This window comes from Ambystoma mexicanum, chromosome 4p (assembly GCF_040938575.1).
Source record: "Ambystoma mexicanum isolate Mex_15411 chromosome 4p, UKY_AmexF1_1, whole genome shotgun sequence".
Taxonomy (NCBI): Eukaryota; Metazoa; Chordata; class Amphibia; order Caudata; family Ambystomatidae; genus Ambystoma; species Ambystoma mexicanum.
The window spans coordinates 204,177,598-204,192,683 of NC_090927.1; the positions used below are offsets into that span (position 1 = coordinate 204,177,598).

The 15,086-nt window shown below is 47.0% G+C and overlaps 1 protein-coding gene across 1 annotated transcript in view; it reads right to left on the bottom strand.

The window, feature by feature from the left end:
• The window catches only part of KIF13B (kinesin family member 13B), a 1,451,009-nt gene that overhangs the window by 383,221 nt on the left and 1,052,702 nt on the right, over positions 1-15,086 (bottom strand). Inside the window, exon 29 of the mRNA XM_069605712.1 lies at positions 5,419-5,474. Coding sequence (XP_069461813.1) covers positions 5,419-5,474 — 56 coding nt within the window. The remainder of the gene's footprint in view (positions 1-5,418; positions 5,475-15,086) is intronic.

The window sequence follows — 15,086 nt, forward strand, 5'->3', positions numbered from 1 at the left end:
AGTTCCACTGCCGGGGTACCCCATAGAGCAAAGATCTCTTCCTGTCACACTTCCCACTCGTGTGAGACAGTGCTCTGCCTGCTCAGAGCGTCTGGCAACCCGTTCTCTGCTCTTGCCAGATGGGGCTACAGAAGCTGAAATTTCGTTCTCCAGCAACCACAGTTGCAAGGCCTCCCTGTATAGTGGCAGGGACCGCACACCTCCTTACATGTTGAGGCAATGCAGGGCCTCTCTGTTGTCCGTCAAGACCAGGAAATGTTTCCCCCTCAGGCAAGGTGCAAAAGCAGGTCGTCACAAGGCCTAAAAAGGCAGAGGAAGGAAGGTGCTAACAAACGTAGCGATTCTGGAAAAGCTCAACCATCTGTCTGACACTGGTGACTCTTCTCGGGAGGGAACGCCTTCCTTGCCTTGGTGTCCAGGACTGCACCAACAAATTGGAGCTTCTGAGTTACTGTGACATGGGACTGCAAGTTATGGGAGAAGCCCAAACTGTGAAGCAGGGAACAGGTTTCTTCGAGCTGTGTTGATGCCTGCACTAAAACATCCCACTGATCAACCAGTCGCCTAGGTAAGGGAATACATGGACGCCATATCTACGGTGAGTCGCCACCACTACCATCAGCTTGGTGAAAACCTTGGGTGCGAAGGTTAAACCAAAAGAGAGCATCTTGAATTGAAAGTATGCGCCCTGCATGACAAATCTCAGGAACCACCTGTGTTTCTGATGGATTTGAATGTGGAAATAATCTTCCTGAAGGGCCAGCAACACCAATCTGGAGCTGGAGAATTTATTTCAACGTCACCATCCGGAACTTGTCCTTCCTCAGGAACGTGTTAAAAGCCCGGAGGTCCAGGATGAGACAGAGGCGTCCTCCTTTCTTGTAAAAGTATTGAGAATTCCAGTCCTCGGGTGGTACCTCTTCCACTGCACCATTTAACAGCACGGCCCTCAGTTCTTCCTGGAGCTCCTGTTTGGCTGCTGGGTAGAGGGTGGTGGTCCGCCTGGAGGTCTTTTTAAAAAAAGTGCAGACAGTGTTGCCACCTCACATGCTGCAAGGCCCAGGCATCAGAGCTCATCTCCCTCCACCTGTCCCAGTGCTTGAAGACTCTCCCTCCAATCCGCGGAAAAGTGTGGGGAAGAACACAAAGTGGCTTGGCGGGCAGTGCCACTGCTGTCAAATACTGCTGGCCTCTAGAGGCCCCTCTGCCCTGTCCGGGACATGAGAAACACCTCTGTCCTTGCCTGGCTTGTTGTAGCTGTGCCTTCTTGCCAAAGGGAACATACCGCTTGTAGCTCCTGCCTCTTTAGGAGAAGTGGAAGGACTGCTTGGCAGGCTGTTGCACCACTAGCCCCAGCGACTTGGCAGATAGTTTTGAGTCTATACATTTCTCTAAAGACTAGTCGGCTTTTGGGTAAAACAGATGCTCACTGTCAAAAGCCATATTCATGAGCTTGGCTGGGACGTTCGGTGAGAAATTGGAACTGTGGAGGTATGCTGATCACAGCAGCACTGTGGACGTCCCAACGGCACGGGCCTACGCAGTCTGCAGTGTTAAGACCTGCTTGCAGTGCTTGACCAGCCACCTGCCCATCATTAACCATGTCAGAGAAGCCATCCTTCACCTCTCCAGCCGGGTGATGATCAGTTGCTTCCGCTATAGTCCTCCACAGCACGTGGGAGTATTTAGCAAAGGCACAGGTGGCACTGATTGCCTTCAGGGCCATGCTACGTCATGCAGAGATTTTCCAGGTCAGGGCATCCGTTTTCTTGGACTCCCTGTCTGTAGGCAGGTTGGAGGTCTGTAGGCATGTGCATCGCCTTTCCTGTAGGTATTATAGCTGTGGCTAATCCTTCCCTCCCTGTGGGGAGCTACGTTTCATTAATGCTAGTGTGAGTGTTTAAAAGGACCCTTCTGCTATTTTGGAATCAGACCTAGGAACTGGGCCTCTCTAAAGTCTGGGGTAGACCATGATGGTTCAGGAGCATGTTAAGAGTGCTTGTGCCTGAACAATAAGCTTAAGCGGAAGGTAGTGATGTGTTGGCAGTCTCTCTGTAAGGGGGAACTGTCTGAACAAAGGCTTATTGAGTTCTAGGTCTGCCTAGGCAGTTGGGGAAATTAGTCCAATTTCTTTTAATAAAGATGGGTGGATCCACTATCCACCTCCGGTGACAGAAAATAAGAGGTACAGGAAATGGAGTAAAGGATCTGTGAAATCCCCCATTTATTTTCTACAGCTAGTATATATCACAGCAGGCATGCGTCTCTGGACCCAAAGGGTCATGTAAGATGGGTGAACATGTGACATTTACAAACTCTTCTTTGTAACTGTATTTTATTTTATTTACAAAGTGCTTATTTCTAAGCATTGTACAAAATAATAGCAAAAGTACAATAACACAATTTGAAGCTGTATATGGAGGGTTGCTGGTATGAATCCAACACAGAAAGGACAGACATCCTCGGAATGTTAATGCTAGGAAGGTCAACCATGTGGAACTACCTCTAGCGTGGTGTTCAGTTCTAATAAAGGACTTGTTAGAGGAACTCTTGGTATATCAGATCAGGCACTTGACTGGTTGGCCTCCTTCCTCACTGACTGCCCTTCCCAGGATCGACTGGGTTCCTTCTCATCCTGCACCACCACCACACTCTCTCTCTACATGTGGTGTTCCAATGGGCTCTATCCTCTCGCCCTGGCTCCTCTTCTACCTTGCACCCCTTGCTCACCTGATCTCCGCCTCCTCTCATTTCCAGTGTTATGCAGTTGAGACACAGTTCTTCAAGCTCTCCTCCTCCTCCTCCTCGTCCTCCTCCTCTCATCCGAGACTGACTGTCTGCTATCCAGTCCTGGTGCACTTCCAATGATCTCTGTCTTAATGTCAGTAAGACTGAGATTATTCCCATCGTGACCTATTCCCCAGTTCCCCCCACACTCTGGCTGCCCTCTATGGGCTCTCTTCCCTCTCCCTCCACTGGGGCCAGAAACCCTGGGGTTATCTTCGACTCCTCGCTCTCCTTCACTCCTCACATCTTGGACCTTGCCAAGAAGGCCCACTTTCAACTTCACCACCTCAGAGGAACTCTCCTTTTCCTCTCCTTCCACCCAGAAGCTCAATGTCACTAGAGCTTTGGTCCTCTCCAGACTGGATTATTGCAACAGCATCTTCCTCAATCTACCTCTTCCCTCCGTCCTCTTCATCTAATCCAGAATAGGTCTGCAAGACTTATCCTTGGTCTCAAGCCCAGGGCATCTATCACCCCAGCCATAAAATCTCTCCACTGACTCCCAGTTGTGGCAAGGATTAAATTCAAGACCCTTTGCATCATCCATAAGGCTGTGTGGGGCCTGGGACCACGCTACCTGCAACTCTCCCCCACTAAATACTCTCCCTCCAGATCCCTTCGATCTTGTTGCTCCAATTTTCTGCTGGTCAAATGCTTCTCCAAGCAGAGAGCTGGTGGCAGGTGTCTCTAAGGCTGGCTCCCTCCTCTGGAACAGTCGCCTTCTCCTTCTCTGTCTGGAACCGGGCACCTCAAGTTGTGCAAACTGCTCAATACCCTTTTCTTCTCCTTCTCACCCCTCCCCCCATCTGTGCTAATTCTCCCCTCATCCGCTGAGATTGGCGGCTTAGTTCCTAAAGAGATCCCGTCCATCTGCCCAATCACCACCATCTTCCACCCCCCCCCCTCCACCTGCACTACCCTGCTGGGCCTACACCTGCTAGTTGGGTTTTGTCTCAGCTCTGCAGTGACCAGATGGGCATCAGACTTCCCTCTTTGCTTGGGATGCCTCCGCCCATGCACTTATCTGTTGCCTCCCCAACAGGTACCCTGGCACTCCCCCGACACCCCACCAGGTGGTCCTTTAGTACTTACACCCTCGTCCTCGCCCACTCCTTTTTCGCACTTGCACGTTCTGAACATCACAAGGCCTAGTAGGACCATTGTTTTACTTATTCATTTTCATTTCCATGGTTTATTTGCTCCCTTGTTCCCTTCCCATTTGTCAAATACATACTTGTGGCTGTCAGAATCCAGAGATTCTTGACATAAGCAGAAGGAGAAGCCATAACTAAGGGAAGAGGTTCCCATTATTATTTAGAGCCATGGTGGGCCTACTACTCCCAACAGCCCTATCGATCGGGGGAGAGGCAAGGCCAACATGAGTTTACCCCCTCTGTCCCCACAGGCCATCCCCACCCCCCTCTGGTCCCACCCCCCGTGATGTTCCCTTGTGCCCCCCACCCTTCTCGCACACAGGTGTTGCCTGTTTTGCTTGATTCTTCTGCCCTGCTCGTCCCCCCCCCCACTTGCAGCCTACTTCTGCAGGAGTCTGTCCTGATACATTCTGGTTTCACCATCACAGTCTTGTGGCCATTGCTGGATTTTACCTTTATGGACTTCATTGATTCACGGTGCGTCACCCTTTCTCAACTCTCATGCTGGACTTCCTTTGCATCTTTTACTCATGATGGCCCTGAATCATGCTGTTCCCATCTTCATCTTGTATCCTGGCTTGCAACATTATGCATTACTACTGACGTCTGCAATTGTATTCGCTCTCCCCTCTTGCTTCTCGACTCTTTTTGACTGCTTACTCTCAGTTCTCTACTCCTCTCCTTATCTCCTCCCTTACTTTCTTCTATGCACTTACTCTATCAGAATTGTCCCTGGACTTAGCATGATAGCAACCTCGTCTGTCTCATCCCCCTCCCCTTACTTGTCTCTGCCCCGCCCCCTCAGCACTATCTGAAATGTCATCAGGCCTAGTACGATAGTTGCTTGTTTTGTTCCTCCCCTCCCTTTCTGCACCCCTCTCCCTCACCTTTTCATTTTCTCCGGCTCTACCAGAAATGTCGTCAGGCCTAGTACGGTAGTTGCATGTCTGTTTCCATTTCCTTCCCACTCTCAGGCCTCCTCCCTCCCTTATCTAGGTCTTGCACTATCCGAAATGTTGCCAGGCCTAGTACAATAGTTAATTTCACATCCTTACTGTTCATGGCCTGTAAGAATGTAATTGTATTCTCCACTGTTCCCTCCCTTGCCTTGAAGCACTTTGAAACACATTGTGTATAGGCGCTATATAAATAAACTATCATATCGTATCAAGGCATGGCTCCTAGAGGTAGAATCCATGTGAAGAACAATCTGAGCGTTATCTTAATGTGTGTGGTATTTGAAGTCTATAATAGTAACTAGGCACATACTGGTATTTGAATGAAAAACAATAAGAGTGTGCACAGCACAAGTTATGTGCACAGTACGGGTTATGAGAAAGTGTTCATGTGACTGTCAAAGTGGACTAGTAGTTTGATTATGGATTGATGCTTTACCAGAATCCTTTGTCTAAGGCACTTTATGTTTATTGGATTCTTAATGTCATAGGGAGATACCTAATGCATACGAATAACTTACCATTTAGGTCCAAGAATGTAACCGGGATATGGGTTTCCATGCCTGGCACCGGAGTCCTAAAGCATAAGAAATTAAAGCAATGCAAATTAAAACACAATGCATCAAAACAAAGCAAAAAGAAAAAGTGTCCAATAAAAGCACATGGGAGGAAAGTAGCAAAAAGAAGAAGTTACTTACCAAACTGGTAACATTCTTTCGATGGGCTGTTCCTCCGACGTATTCCTTATCTTTGATATTATCCATTCCAGCTTGCTGGCCTCGGAAATTTTTTTCAGTAGAGGGCGCTGTGCATCTCCTTCCCTCGAGTCGGTGTCCCTCGACAGCTTCTGTATCGGCGCGGACGTCATCATGAGTACAAATAGACTCGCGCAGCGTCCATTGCTCAGTTCCGTTTTGAAGTTCAGATTTGCTGTGCATTAATTGGATAGTAACCTTGAAGGAGCATAGCTACAACTACAAGGGAAGTTTTACTGCGGGGATGGATGGGAGGGGCGATAAGGAATGTTGGAGGAACATCCCATCGAAAGAACGTTACCAGTTTGGTAAGTAAGTTGTTCTTCGAAAGGATTGTGTCCTCCGACGTATTCCTCATCTTTGATAGACTCCCATAGCAGTAGTATAAAAAGGAGGTGGGAGTAAAGATGAAATATTTCCCTTTAAAGATGTACAGAATGCAACACAGCTTTCCCAAACCTTGTCTCCTGGCTAGAGGAGGAATCTAGGCTGTAAAATTTGGTAAAAGTATGTGCAGACGACCATGTGGCAGCCGCACATATATCTTTAATTGGGATCCCTCTCTGGAGAGCCGAAGAGGCTACGATAACCCTGGTTGAATGAGCCCTAAGATGTTGAGGGGGTTCTTTTCCTGCCAATTTGTAGCATGCTAAAATGATCCATCTTGAAATGGTCTGTTTTGTGATTGGCAATCCTAATTTGTGCCCTGTATATCCTACAAACAATTGGTCTGCTTGCCTTATCCTAGCAAGTCTGCTAATATAAAAACTCAAGGAACGCCTTAGATGCAGCCTGTGTAATCTTTCTTCCTCTTTCCCTGGATGGGGAGGAGGATAGAACAAAGGTAAAGTTATTTTCTGAGTAATATGGAATCCAGAAACAACCTTTGGGAGAAAATTGAGCTTCACTTGTAAGACAACTTTGTCTTTATGAAAGATTGAATGAGGAGGCCACTAGAAAGACTGTTTTAAAAGTGAGAAACTTTAGTGAACAAGAATGAAGTGGTTCAAAAGGAGTACCCATCATAAACTTTAAGACTAGATTTAAGTCCCACAAAGGAACCTGAAAAGGTTTTGGTGGATAGACATTTGTTAATCCTTTCAGAAATTGGATTACTACGGGTAGTTTGAAATATGAAGGCTCCTCAGCAGTACGCTTGAGCATAGACAGCGCTGCGAGGTAGCCCTTGACCATACCAATTTGGAGACCTGAGTTTGCTAAGTAAAGCAAGATAGATAACACCATCGGTGTATTACATGAAAAGGGTTCAATGTTCTTTTCCCTACACCAGCTGCAAAATTTGTTCCAACGACAGCGGAATAAAGCCTTTGTTGCTGGCTGAAAGCAACACCTCCATGACGTCATCCGGGAGATCCCAATCCTTGTATCTCAACCTTTCAGAAACCAAGCGTTAAGGTTGAGGGTTCTGATGTCTGGATGGAGAACCCGACCTCCCTTCTAAGAGAGAAGATCCTCTCTTTGCCGAAGACAAATCGGAGGACAGATGGACATGTCTAGAACATCCGGGTACCACGTTCTCCTGGCCTAATCCGGGGCAATTAGGATCATGGCTTTCCGGAACCTTCTCAACCTCCTGATCATTTGAGGAATGACAGGGACTCGAGGAAACGCGTACAGAAGTGGAAACTCCCAGTCCACTACAAACGCGTCCCCTAGAGCTCCTCTCGGGGGGAAATTCCCTTGAACAAAACGATCGCACTTCCTGTTGATGCTGGTTGTGAACAGATCCACTTGAGGGTTCCCCAAAGGGTGAATATCTCTTGAAGGACTTCCTGAGCTAGCTCCCACTCGTGGGAGACTGCTCTGCCTGCTCAGAGCGTCCGCCGTCAAGTTCTTCTCTCCGGCTAGGTGAACTGCCGATAGAGAGATTCCTTCTTGAATTGCCCAAAACCAGAGCTGCATTGCCTCGCTGCACAGTGGCAGTGATCCTACGCCCCCTCTTTTATTGAGGTACTGCATGACCACTGTGTTGTCCGTCATTATCAGGACATTCTTTCCCTGTACTGATGGCAGAAAAGCTTTCAGCGCTAGTCTGATTGCTCTCAACTCCAACAGGTTGATGTGCAGTCTGGACTCCAATAGAGACCAATGACCGCTGATGGTCAAGTCGTTGCCATGAGCTCCCCACCCCATGAGCAAGGCATCCGTGACTACTGTCATCTCCGGCCATGGTTGCCAAAACTCTTCTCCTTTTAAGATGTTCTCCCGACAGGCCCACCACTGAAGGTCTCGAGCTACTCTGTCCAGGACTCGTAGGAGATCTGACATTCTTCCTGAGAATTGCAACCACTGGGTTCTTAGCGCCCACTGGAGGGATCTCATTCTCAGGCGAGCCTCTGGCACTAGGAAGATGCAGGATGCCATGAGGCCTAGCAACCTCAAAAAGTCGAAGGCTGGTAGACGTTGGGCCTTTTGAAACTTGGTGACCATCTGTAGAATATCTTGAGCCCTCACCTCTGGTGGTGAAGCTTTTCCCAGGGAAGTGTCCAGGACTGCTCCAAAAACTGGAGTCTCTGTGATGGTATCAACTGTGACTTCTTTAAGTTGAGGGAGAAGCCCAGCTTGTGAAGGAAGTGGCAGACATAATCTAGATGGATCTGAGCTTGTTCCGAAGATACCGCTCTGATCAACCAGTCGTTCAGGTAGGGGTAGACATGGATCCCTTCCCTCCTTAGACTTGCAGCCACCACCGACATTAGCTGGTAAAAACCCTCGGGGCAGAGGTCAGCCCAAATGGCAGAACTCAAAACTGATAATGAGTGTTGCCACTTGCGAACCCCAGGTATTTCCTGTGTTTGAGATGGACTGGCACATGGAAATAAGCATCCTGAAGGTCTAGATATGCCAACCAGTCCTGAAGTTGGAGGGCCTGAAGGATCTGAGAAAGGGTTACCATCTTGAACTTGTCTTTCCTGAGGAATTTGTTCAATTCTCTCAAGTCCAGGATGGGTCTCAGTCCTCCGTCCTTCTTTGGTACTAGGAAGTAGGGGGAATACCAACCCTTGTTCCTCTCTGCTACGGGTACTGGTTCTATGGCACCCATCTCTAGCAGGTCTAAAACCTCCTGCATAAGGAGCGGGTCTGGAAGCTTCAAAGAGTTGCTCCCAGGTAGATGACTCTGAGGAGTGTGTAGGAAGGTGAGGCAGTAACCTTGGGCAACTGTCTCCAATGCCCAAGCATCTGACGTAATAGCCTGCCATTCTGCCAGATGTTGAGTTAACCTGTCCCCTACTGTTGTCTTGTGAGGGGAGACCTCAGAAGGGTTTAGAAGCAGCTGACGCAGATGCCGAGGGTAAAGTGGCACCTGCTGCTGTGGCTTTTGTACCTTTGACCCATCCACCACGGGTGAATCGTCTCTGGCCCCTTTGAGCTGGCTGTCCTCTGCCTCTTCCGAATGCAGAGTAAAAGCGAAAGGACCTACCCTACAGGATGTACCTGTGGGACGATTTGGAGTTTGCCGGATTGCAGCAACCAGGGATTTTGCTGCTGCTTTGGATGTTTGCAATTTTTCCAGGCTGTCATTAGCTTTCTTTCCAAATAGAGAAGTGCCATCAAAGGGCATATTCAGAAGTCTGGCTTGCACATCTGGAGCAAACCTAAACTTCTGCAACCACGCAAATCTGCGGATTGTGGTACTTGCCACTATGGCCCGGCTGATGCTGTCAGCAGAATCAATGCCTGTTTGGAGTGACTCGCACAGTGCATCCTTTCCATCCCTGACGATGTTTAAGAATGCATCCCATTCTTCTCTTTCTGGGAGACAGTCAACCGCAGATGAAGCACACTCCCAGAGTGTGTGGCTGAATCTTGCTAGCGTGCAAGTGGCGTTGATAGACTTAAGCGCCATGCTACATGCCGAAAATACTTTTTTTGACATGGCCTCAAATCTTTTATCATCTCTGTCTTGTGGAATAGTCTGGTATGCCGACTTACTGTTAGATGAAGTCGCTGCTTGTACAACTAAACTCTGTGGAGTTGGATGCTTACTCAGATATTCAGGATCTGAAGCTGATACTCCGTATTTAGCAGAACGTTTTTTGTATTTACTGCAGGGATAACTTCAGGAGTTTCCCAATTAGCAGATATTTTTATTTGCAGAGCATTATGAAAAGGAACAACAGGATCCTCCTGAGGACGTTTATCTAAAATATCAGTAAGGTAATCCTGCTGAAAAGAAGGTGTAGGTGTAGTCCACCCCATAAATTCAATTATTCTGGCCATCAGAATCCTATAAAGGAGTTTCAGCATGCTCTCCAGGATATGGTTTAGCAAACTCTACTTCTGGAGAAGTATCTAAACCACTTGCCTCATGTAGAGACTCTTCGAGATCTTTTAACCTGTTCTCCTCAGATATTAATTCCTCTAGCATGGGTATTGTAGTCCTTTGCAGACCAAAGGGTCTCTCATTGTCGGAATCCTCCCCTTCCTCATATATAGAGGACAAGGCCCTAAAATAGTCAGACATAGGATATGGTTTAAAACCCATTTCTAGGGAAGGAGCAGCTAAATTCGTTGTCACTGCCTGAGAAAACGTTGAGGTTGTCGACGTGGAAGTCATAGGCTTCGACAATCCTGAAAAAGGCGTCGAAAAAGTTTGAAAAGACCTTGATGCACTCGAGAGGATCGGAATCCTACTCGGCGTTGTCGAGGTGGTCGATGGTATCCTCGACATCATGGTCGGGGCTTTCAACACCTCAACTGCCTGTGACGTAGTGACCGTTGTACGTTTTTCCTTCATCGGGGTCGACAGTGGCGTTGTTGAAATCGATTTATGCGTCGAAGGGCCCTTCGTCAAAGACGCAGTCTTATTGGTTTTACTCGAGAGTTCATGACGCTCGAGTACCTTCTCTCGCCGGGTTCAACGACTCGCAGCATTTTGATTTTTTGGGTCTTTCACCCAGGGTATCACCTCTGAGGGGGTCGAGGCCGCTTTCTCGAAGACGCTAAGCATCTTTTTACAGAATTCCTCCGACTTAGCTGGAGAGCTGTGTTTTGTGGGGGGGGGGGGAGAGGGAGAAGGAGAAGGAGAAGGAGAAGGAGAAGGAGAAGGAGAAGGAGAAGGAGAAGGAGAAGGAGAAGGAGAAGGAGAAGGAGAAGGAGAAGGAGAAGGAGAAGGAGAAGGAGAAGAAGGAGAAGGAGAAGAACTACGACGCATCTTCTAAGAATGTTTTGATCTCGAATACTGATTTGAACCGCTTCGAGATCTTGAACTGGAATGTTTCTTTTTTCGACAAGGAGACGAATGTCTCAACTCAGCCGAAGAAACTTTCGAGGGAGTAGAAGTTTTAAAGCCCTTACCTCTTTCTAACTTCCCCTTTACGCTCCTTCAAGGCTTTCGCCGTCAAGGACATGCAGTCCTCACATTCCGAACAGTGCTGCTCCGATCCCAGGCACCACAGACAGATCCTGTGAGGATCCGTTAAAGACATTTTGTTCCCACATACACAACATTTCTTGAAACCGGACAGAGTAGTCGATGGTTCAGATGTAGAAGCCATTGTATAATGGAAATAATCTTCGAAGAATGAGAAGGTTTTTCTGAAGAAAGGAACCAAGCGTTACATTTCCGAGGCCCACGAAGCATGGAAAAACGGAACTGAGCAACGGATGCTGCGCAAGTCTATTTGTACTCATGATGACGTTGGCGCTGATACGGAGGCAGTCGAGGGACACTGACTCGAGGGATGTCGACGCGCAGCGCACTCTACTGAAAAAATGTTCTAAGGCCAGCAAGCTGGAATGGATATCAAAGATAAGGAATACATCGGAGGACACAATCCCTTCGAAAATCTTTCTAACAGACGCTAAGAATGTGACCACATCTGTGGCCTAAAGAAACGCAGAAGGGGGATCCAGTTGACCCTTCAATTGGACATCACCCATAATGCAATTTTTCATACATATGAACATCTTATTTCTCTAGTGCAGCTGCTTTAAAACCTAATTGCACCCGAGGGAAATTTTGCTTTGATCAAATAACCCTTTTTATCAAAATTAACTCAAACATTTGAATGATAGAGTGGATGGAATAGGTGGAATGGATGGAATAGGTGGAATGGATGGAATAGGTGGAATGGATGGAATAGGTGGAATGGATGAAGTTGATAGAATGGATGAATTGGATAGAATGGATGAATTGGATAGAGTGGATGGTATAGATGGAATCTATAGAATGGATTTAAAGGATGGTATTGATGGAGTGGATAGAGTGAATAGAATGGATAGAGTGGATGGAATAGATGAAATGGATAGAGTGGATGAAATAGAGGGAATGGATGGAATACATGGAATGGATAGAGTGGATGGAATAGATGGAATCTATAGAATGGATCGTATTGATGGAGTGGATAGAGTGAATAGAATGGATAGAGTGGATGGAATAGATGAAATGGATAGAGTGGATGAAATAGAGGGAATGGATGGAATACATGGAATGGATAGAGTGGATGGAATAGATGAATGGTTAGAGTAGATGGAATGGATGGAATAGGTAGAGTGGGTGGAATGGATGGAATGGATAGAGTGGAAGGAATAAGTGGGGCAGATGGAATGAGCAGAATTAGATGGAATTCGCCCCACTCGTGTATCCCTGTGCACCGTGCCTCCATGTTCCTTTGATGTTGCTATATATCTGTATCCACCTTTATATATGCTATATATCTGTATCCCTATATATATCTGTATCGCCCCCTGTCTCTAAGTGTCTGTGTGTCCCTATGATCCCACAACCCTGTTCACGTGCCTGGTCTCGAGCACTCTAAAGATAACCATCACATCACATCACTACTCTTACTCTCTATTATACACCATCACTCAACTAGAACACAGCTATACCCCTGATTAATTCGGCCTAGCTGTCCACATACGAATACGACCTCATCAACACCTCATCATCCTAATAAAACGCGGCTAGCAGAGAACATTCCGGCATAGTTGCTCACATATGCGTCCTTAGGCCTAACGCAGCCACAGTCCAGTCTGGATGTCTACCCACCAGACTGCACACATCCAACTGACAGCTCCAGCACCGCACCTAAATGCTAGGACGCAGCTACCACCTGGCAATTACACCAGCTGCACACTTATAGGGTGCACCCACGCACCCTACAACACTATCCCCCTCTACTGACCAGAACTACGGTTCCCAAGGGCGTTCAACCTACCAGCGCTTTGAAGTCATACCAATGATATATAGAGCGCTATATAAATGCCAAGTAACATAACATAAAACAAACAGAACAATTTCAATTTCTGCCACAAAGTGTTTTGTCAGTATCATGAGCTCCATCTTCTGACACAAGCTAGTTTAAATGTGTAGGAGCCTGGTTGCTATCAAGTATAAACGCGCTGCCAATTCTCTTTGCATTGATGTCTGCTTGGTCCTGGTTTCCTACTACAATGAGTTGGATAGTTAGTAGCGGTCCCGCTGTTAGGACTGATTTTCTTTACTCTTGCCTGCTGTACAGATGTTTAGAAGGCCAACCTATATTGTGACAGGCACAACTGTGGGGAGCTGTAGCCAACCCAGTTCAAGGTAACAGTGACAAGGGTCTAGGCTAAGTCTCAAGAGGTGATGAGCTTTTATAGGGTCCACAATGAGTACACACAATGGGAATCGCAAATTACACTTAGACAGTATGTATGAAAATACATAAAGCACTCTTTAAAGCACTTGCCCTTACCCACAAGTGCATCCACCTCACTGCTCCACCCTACCTCTCAGAGAATCCACCCCACTAGATCCACCAGACCGACCAGAACTCCTTATGCAAACATGCTCACAATCCCTAGAGTCAAGAGAGCCAGAGCTGGCGGGATCAGCTTCCTGTACCTAGCAGCGCTGCAATGGAATGCCTTACCACCACCCTTGAGAGCAGAAGTCTCTCAACTAGCATTCCGTAAGTCGTTGAAAACTATGCTCTTCAACTAAAAATCATCCAAGACTCTACTCATTCTCATGTTCTGGCTAATATCTGTATCTCTATGCGTATATAATGTAAAGATAATTTACCCCAAACCTTGTAACTGTACTCCTGCTAGGTTTTCATTACATGTTTGTAACTTTTTGTAACTAAGACTGCCACAAGTAACAGTGCCGCAATGCCTTTGGGCTGCATGTGCGCTATATAAATGCAAAAATAAATAAACAGTTGTTTATTTATGGCCAATATCACTATGAAACATGACTACTAACAGGTAGAAATATCACACAACACTAATAATAGATTACATATATACAGCCAGGAGACTAGGGCATAACACACATCAAACTCCTGTAAAAGAAAGTGCAGATTAGTTTTATGTACTGCAGGTCCACAGAGAATTAACCTTAACGTCACAAGTCCTTCCTTAAGTTGTCTGGGGCCTTATGCCCAAAAGTTCAGGAAAGTTCCGACACGGTTTGTGAAGCAGGAAATAATGAAGGTATGGTATTTGGGGTCCAGTGAACAGTTCCAAGGGTTAGAGGACAGTGTATTCTAATTAATAGAAGTGTCCCCAACTTTTGGAATGCTTGGGCCAGCAAGCTATGGTAAAACCAAAGTATAGTAAAAGTTTTGTAAAAGTTAGGAAAACGTTTAAAGGTAGTTTAGGGGCAGGGGCACTGTAACTTACTCCCGTAGTCTGATTCTTCCAAGGATTTAGCAGGTCAATGGAAGAGGGTCAGAGGTTGCTTTTCCCACTGTCAACCTCAGTCCTCAATTCGCAGGGGTTGCAGGTTCGAGTGGATCTCCAGTCGGTGTCTTTCGCTGGTGCAAGGACTCTCGGATGAAGCATGCCAAAAAAAACGATGCAGGTCCCCTTTCAGGACTGGACTTGACGCAGTTAAGCGGTTTCGGACAGTGGTCACCACAGCACGCCGATGCAAAGGGCCTCACTTGTCGCAGTCAGACTTTCCCTCATATCTCGGGTCCTCTTGACACTAGGACTCCTAAATTCTGCGGAGTTAAGTCTTGTAGGATAGGCTGAGGATTCCCTCAGAGTTCCAGGCCTTCACTCGGAGTAGCGACAGCACGGTAGCCCAAACGTAGAGCTTGTCAGCCACAGGACAGTCCCGGGACACTTCCGAAGGCTCTTCTACACAGAGTAACAAGCAGACATCAGGAATGGATGTTCCCAGTCCACATCCTGCCAGCAAACACACAAAGCCCTCCAGTAGCCCGTCAAAATCTTCTGCTTTCCCAGGCACTGGAGGAAGTCCATATAAGGATTTCCTGGCCTCACAGGCCAGGAAGAAGGCTAAAGAACAAGATGGTCAAAGGACAAGCGAACAACCATGCGGCTATGTTTGGACACTATCTGCACTTAGTAGCCAAACGATAAACGTGGTAAGGCTAAAACAAAAAGCACCACAAAAAAGGGGGAAAAAGTCCCTGCTACCACCAGCTTGTCCATTTAGCACACATAGAGTAACC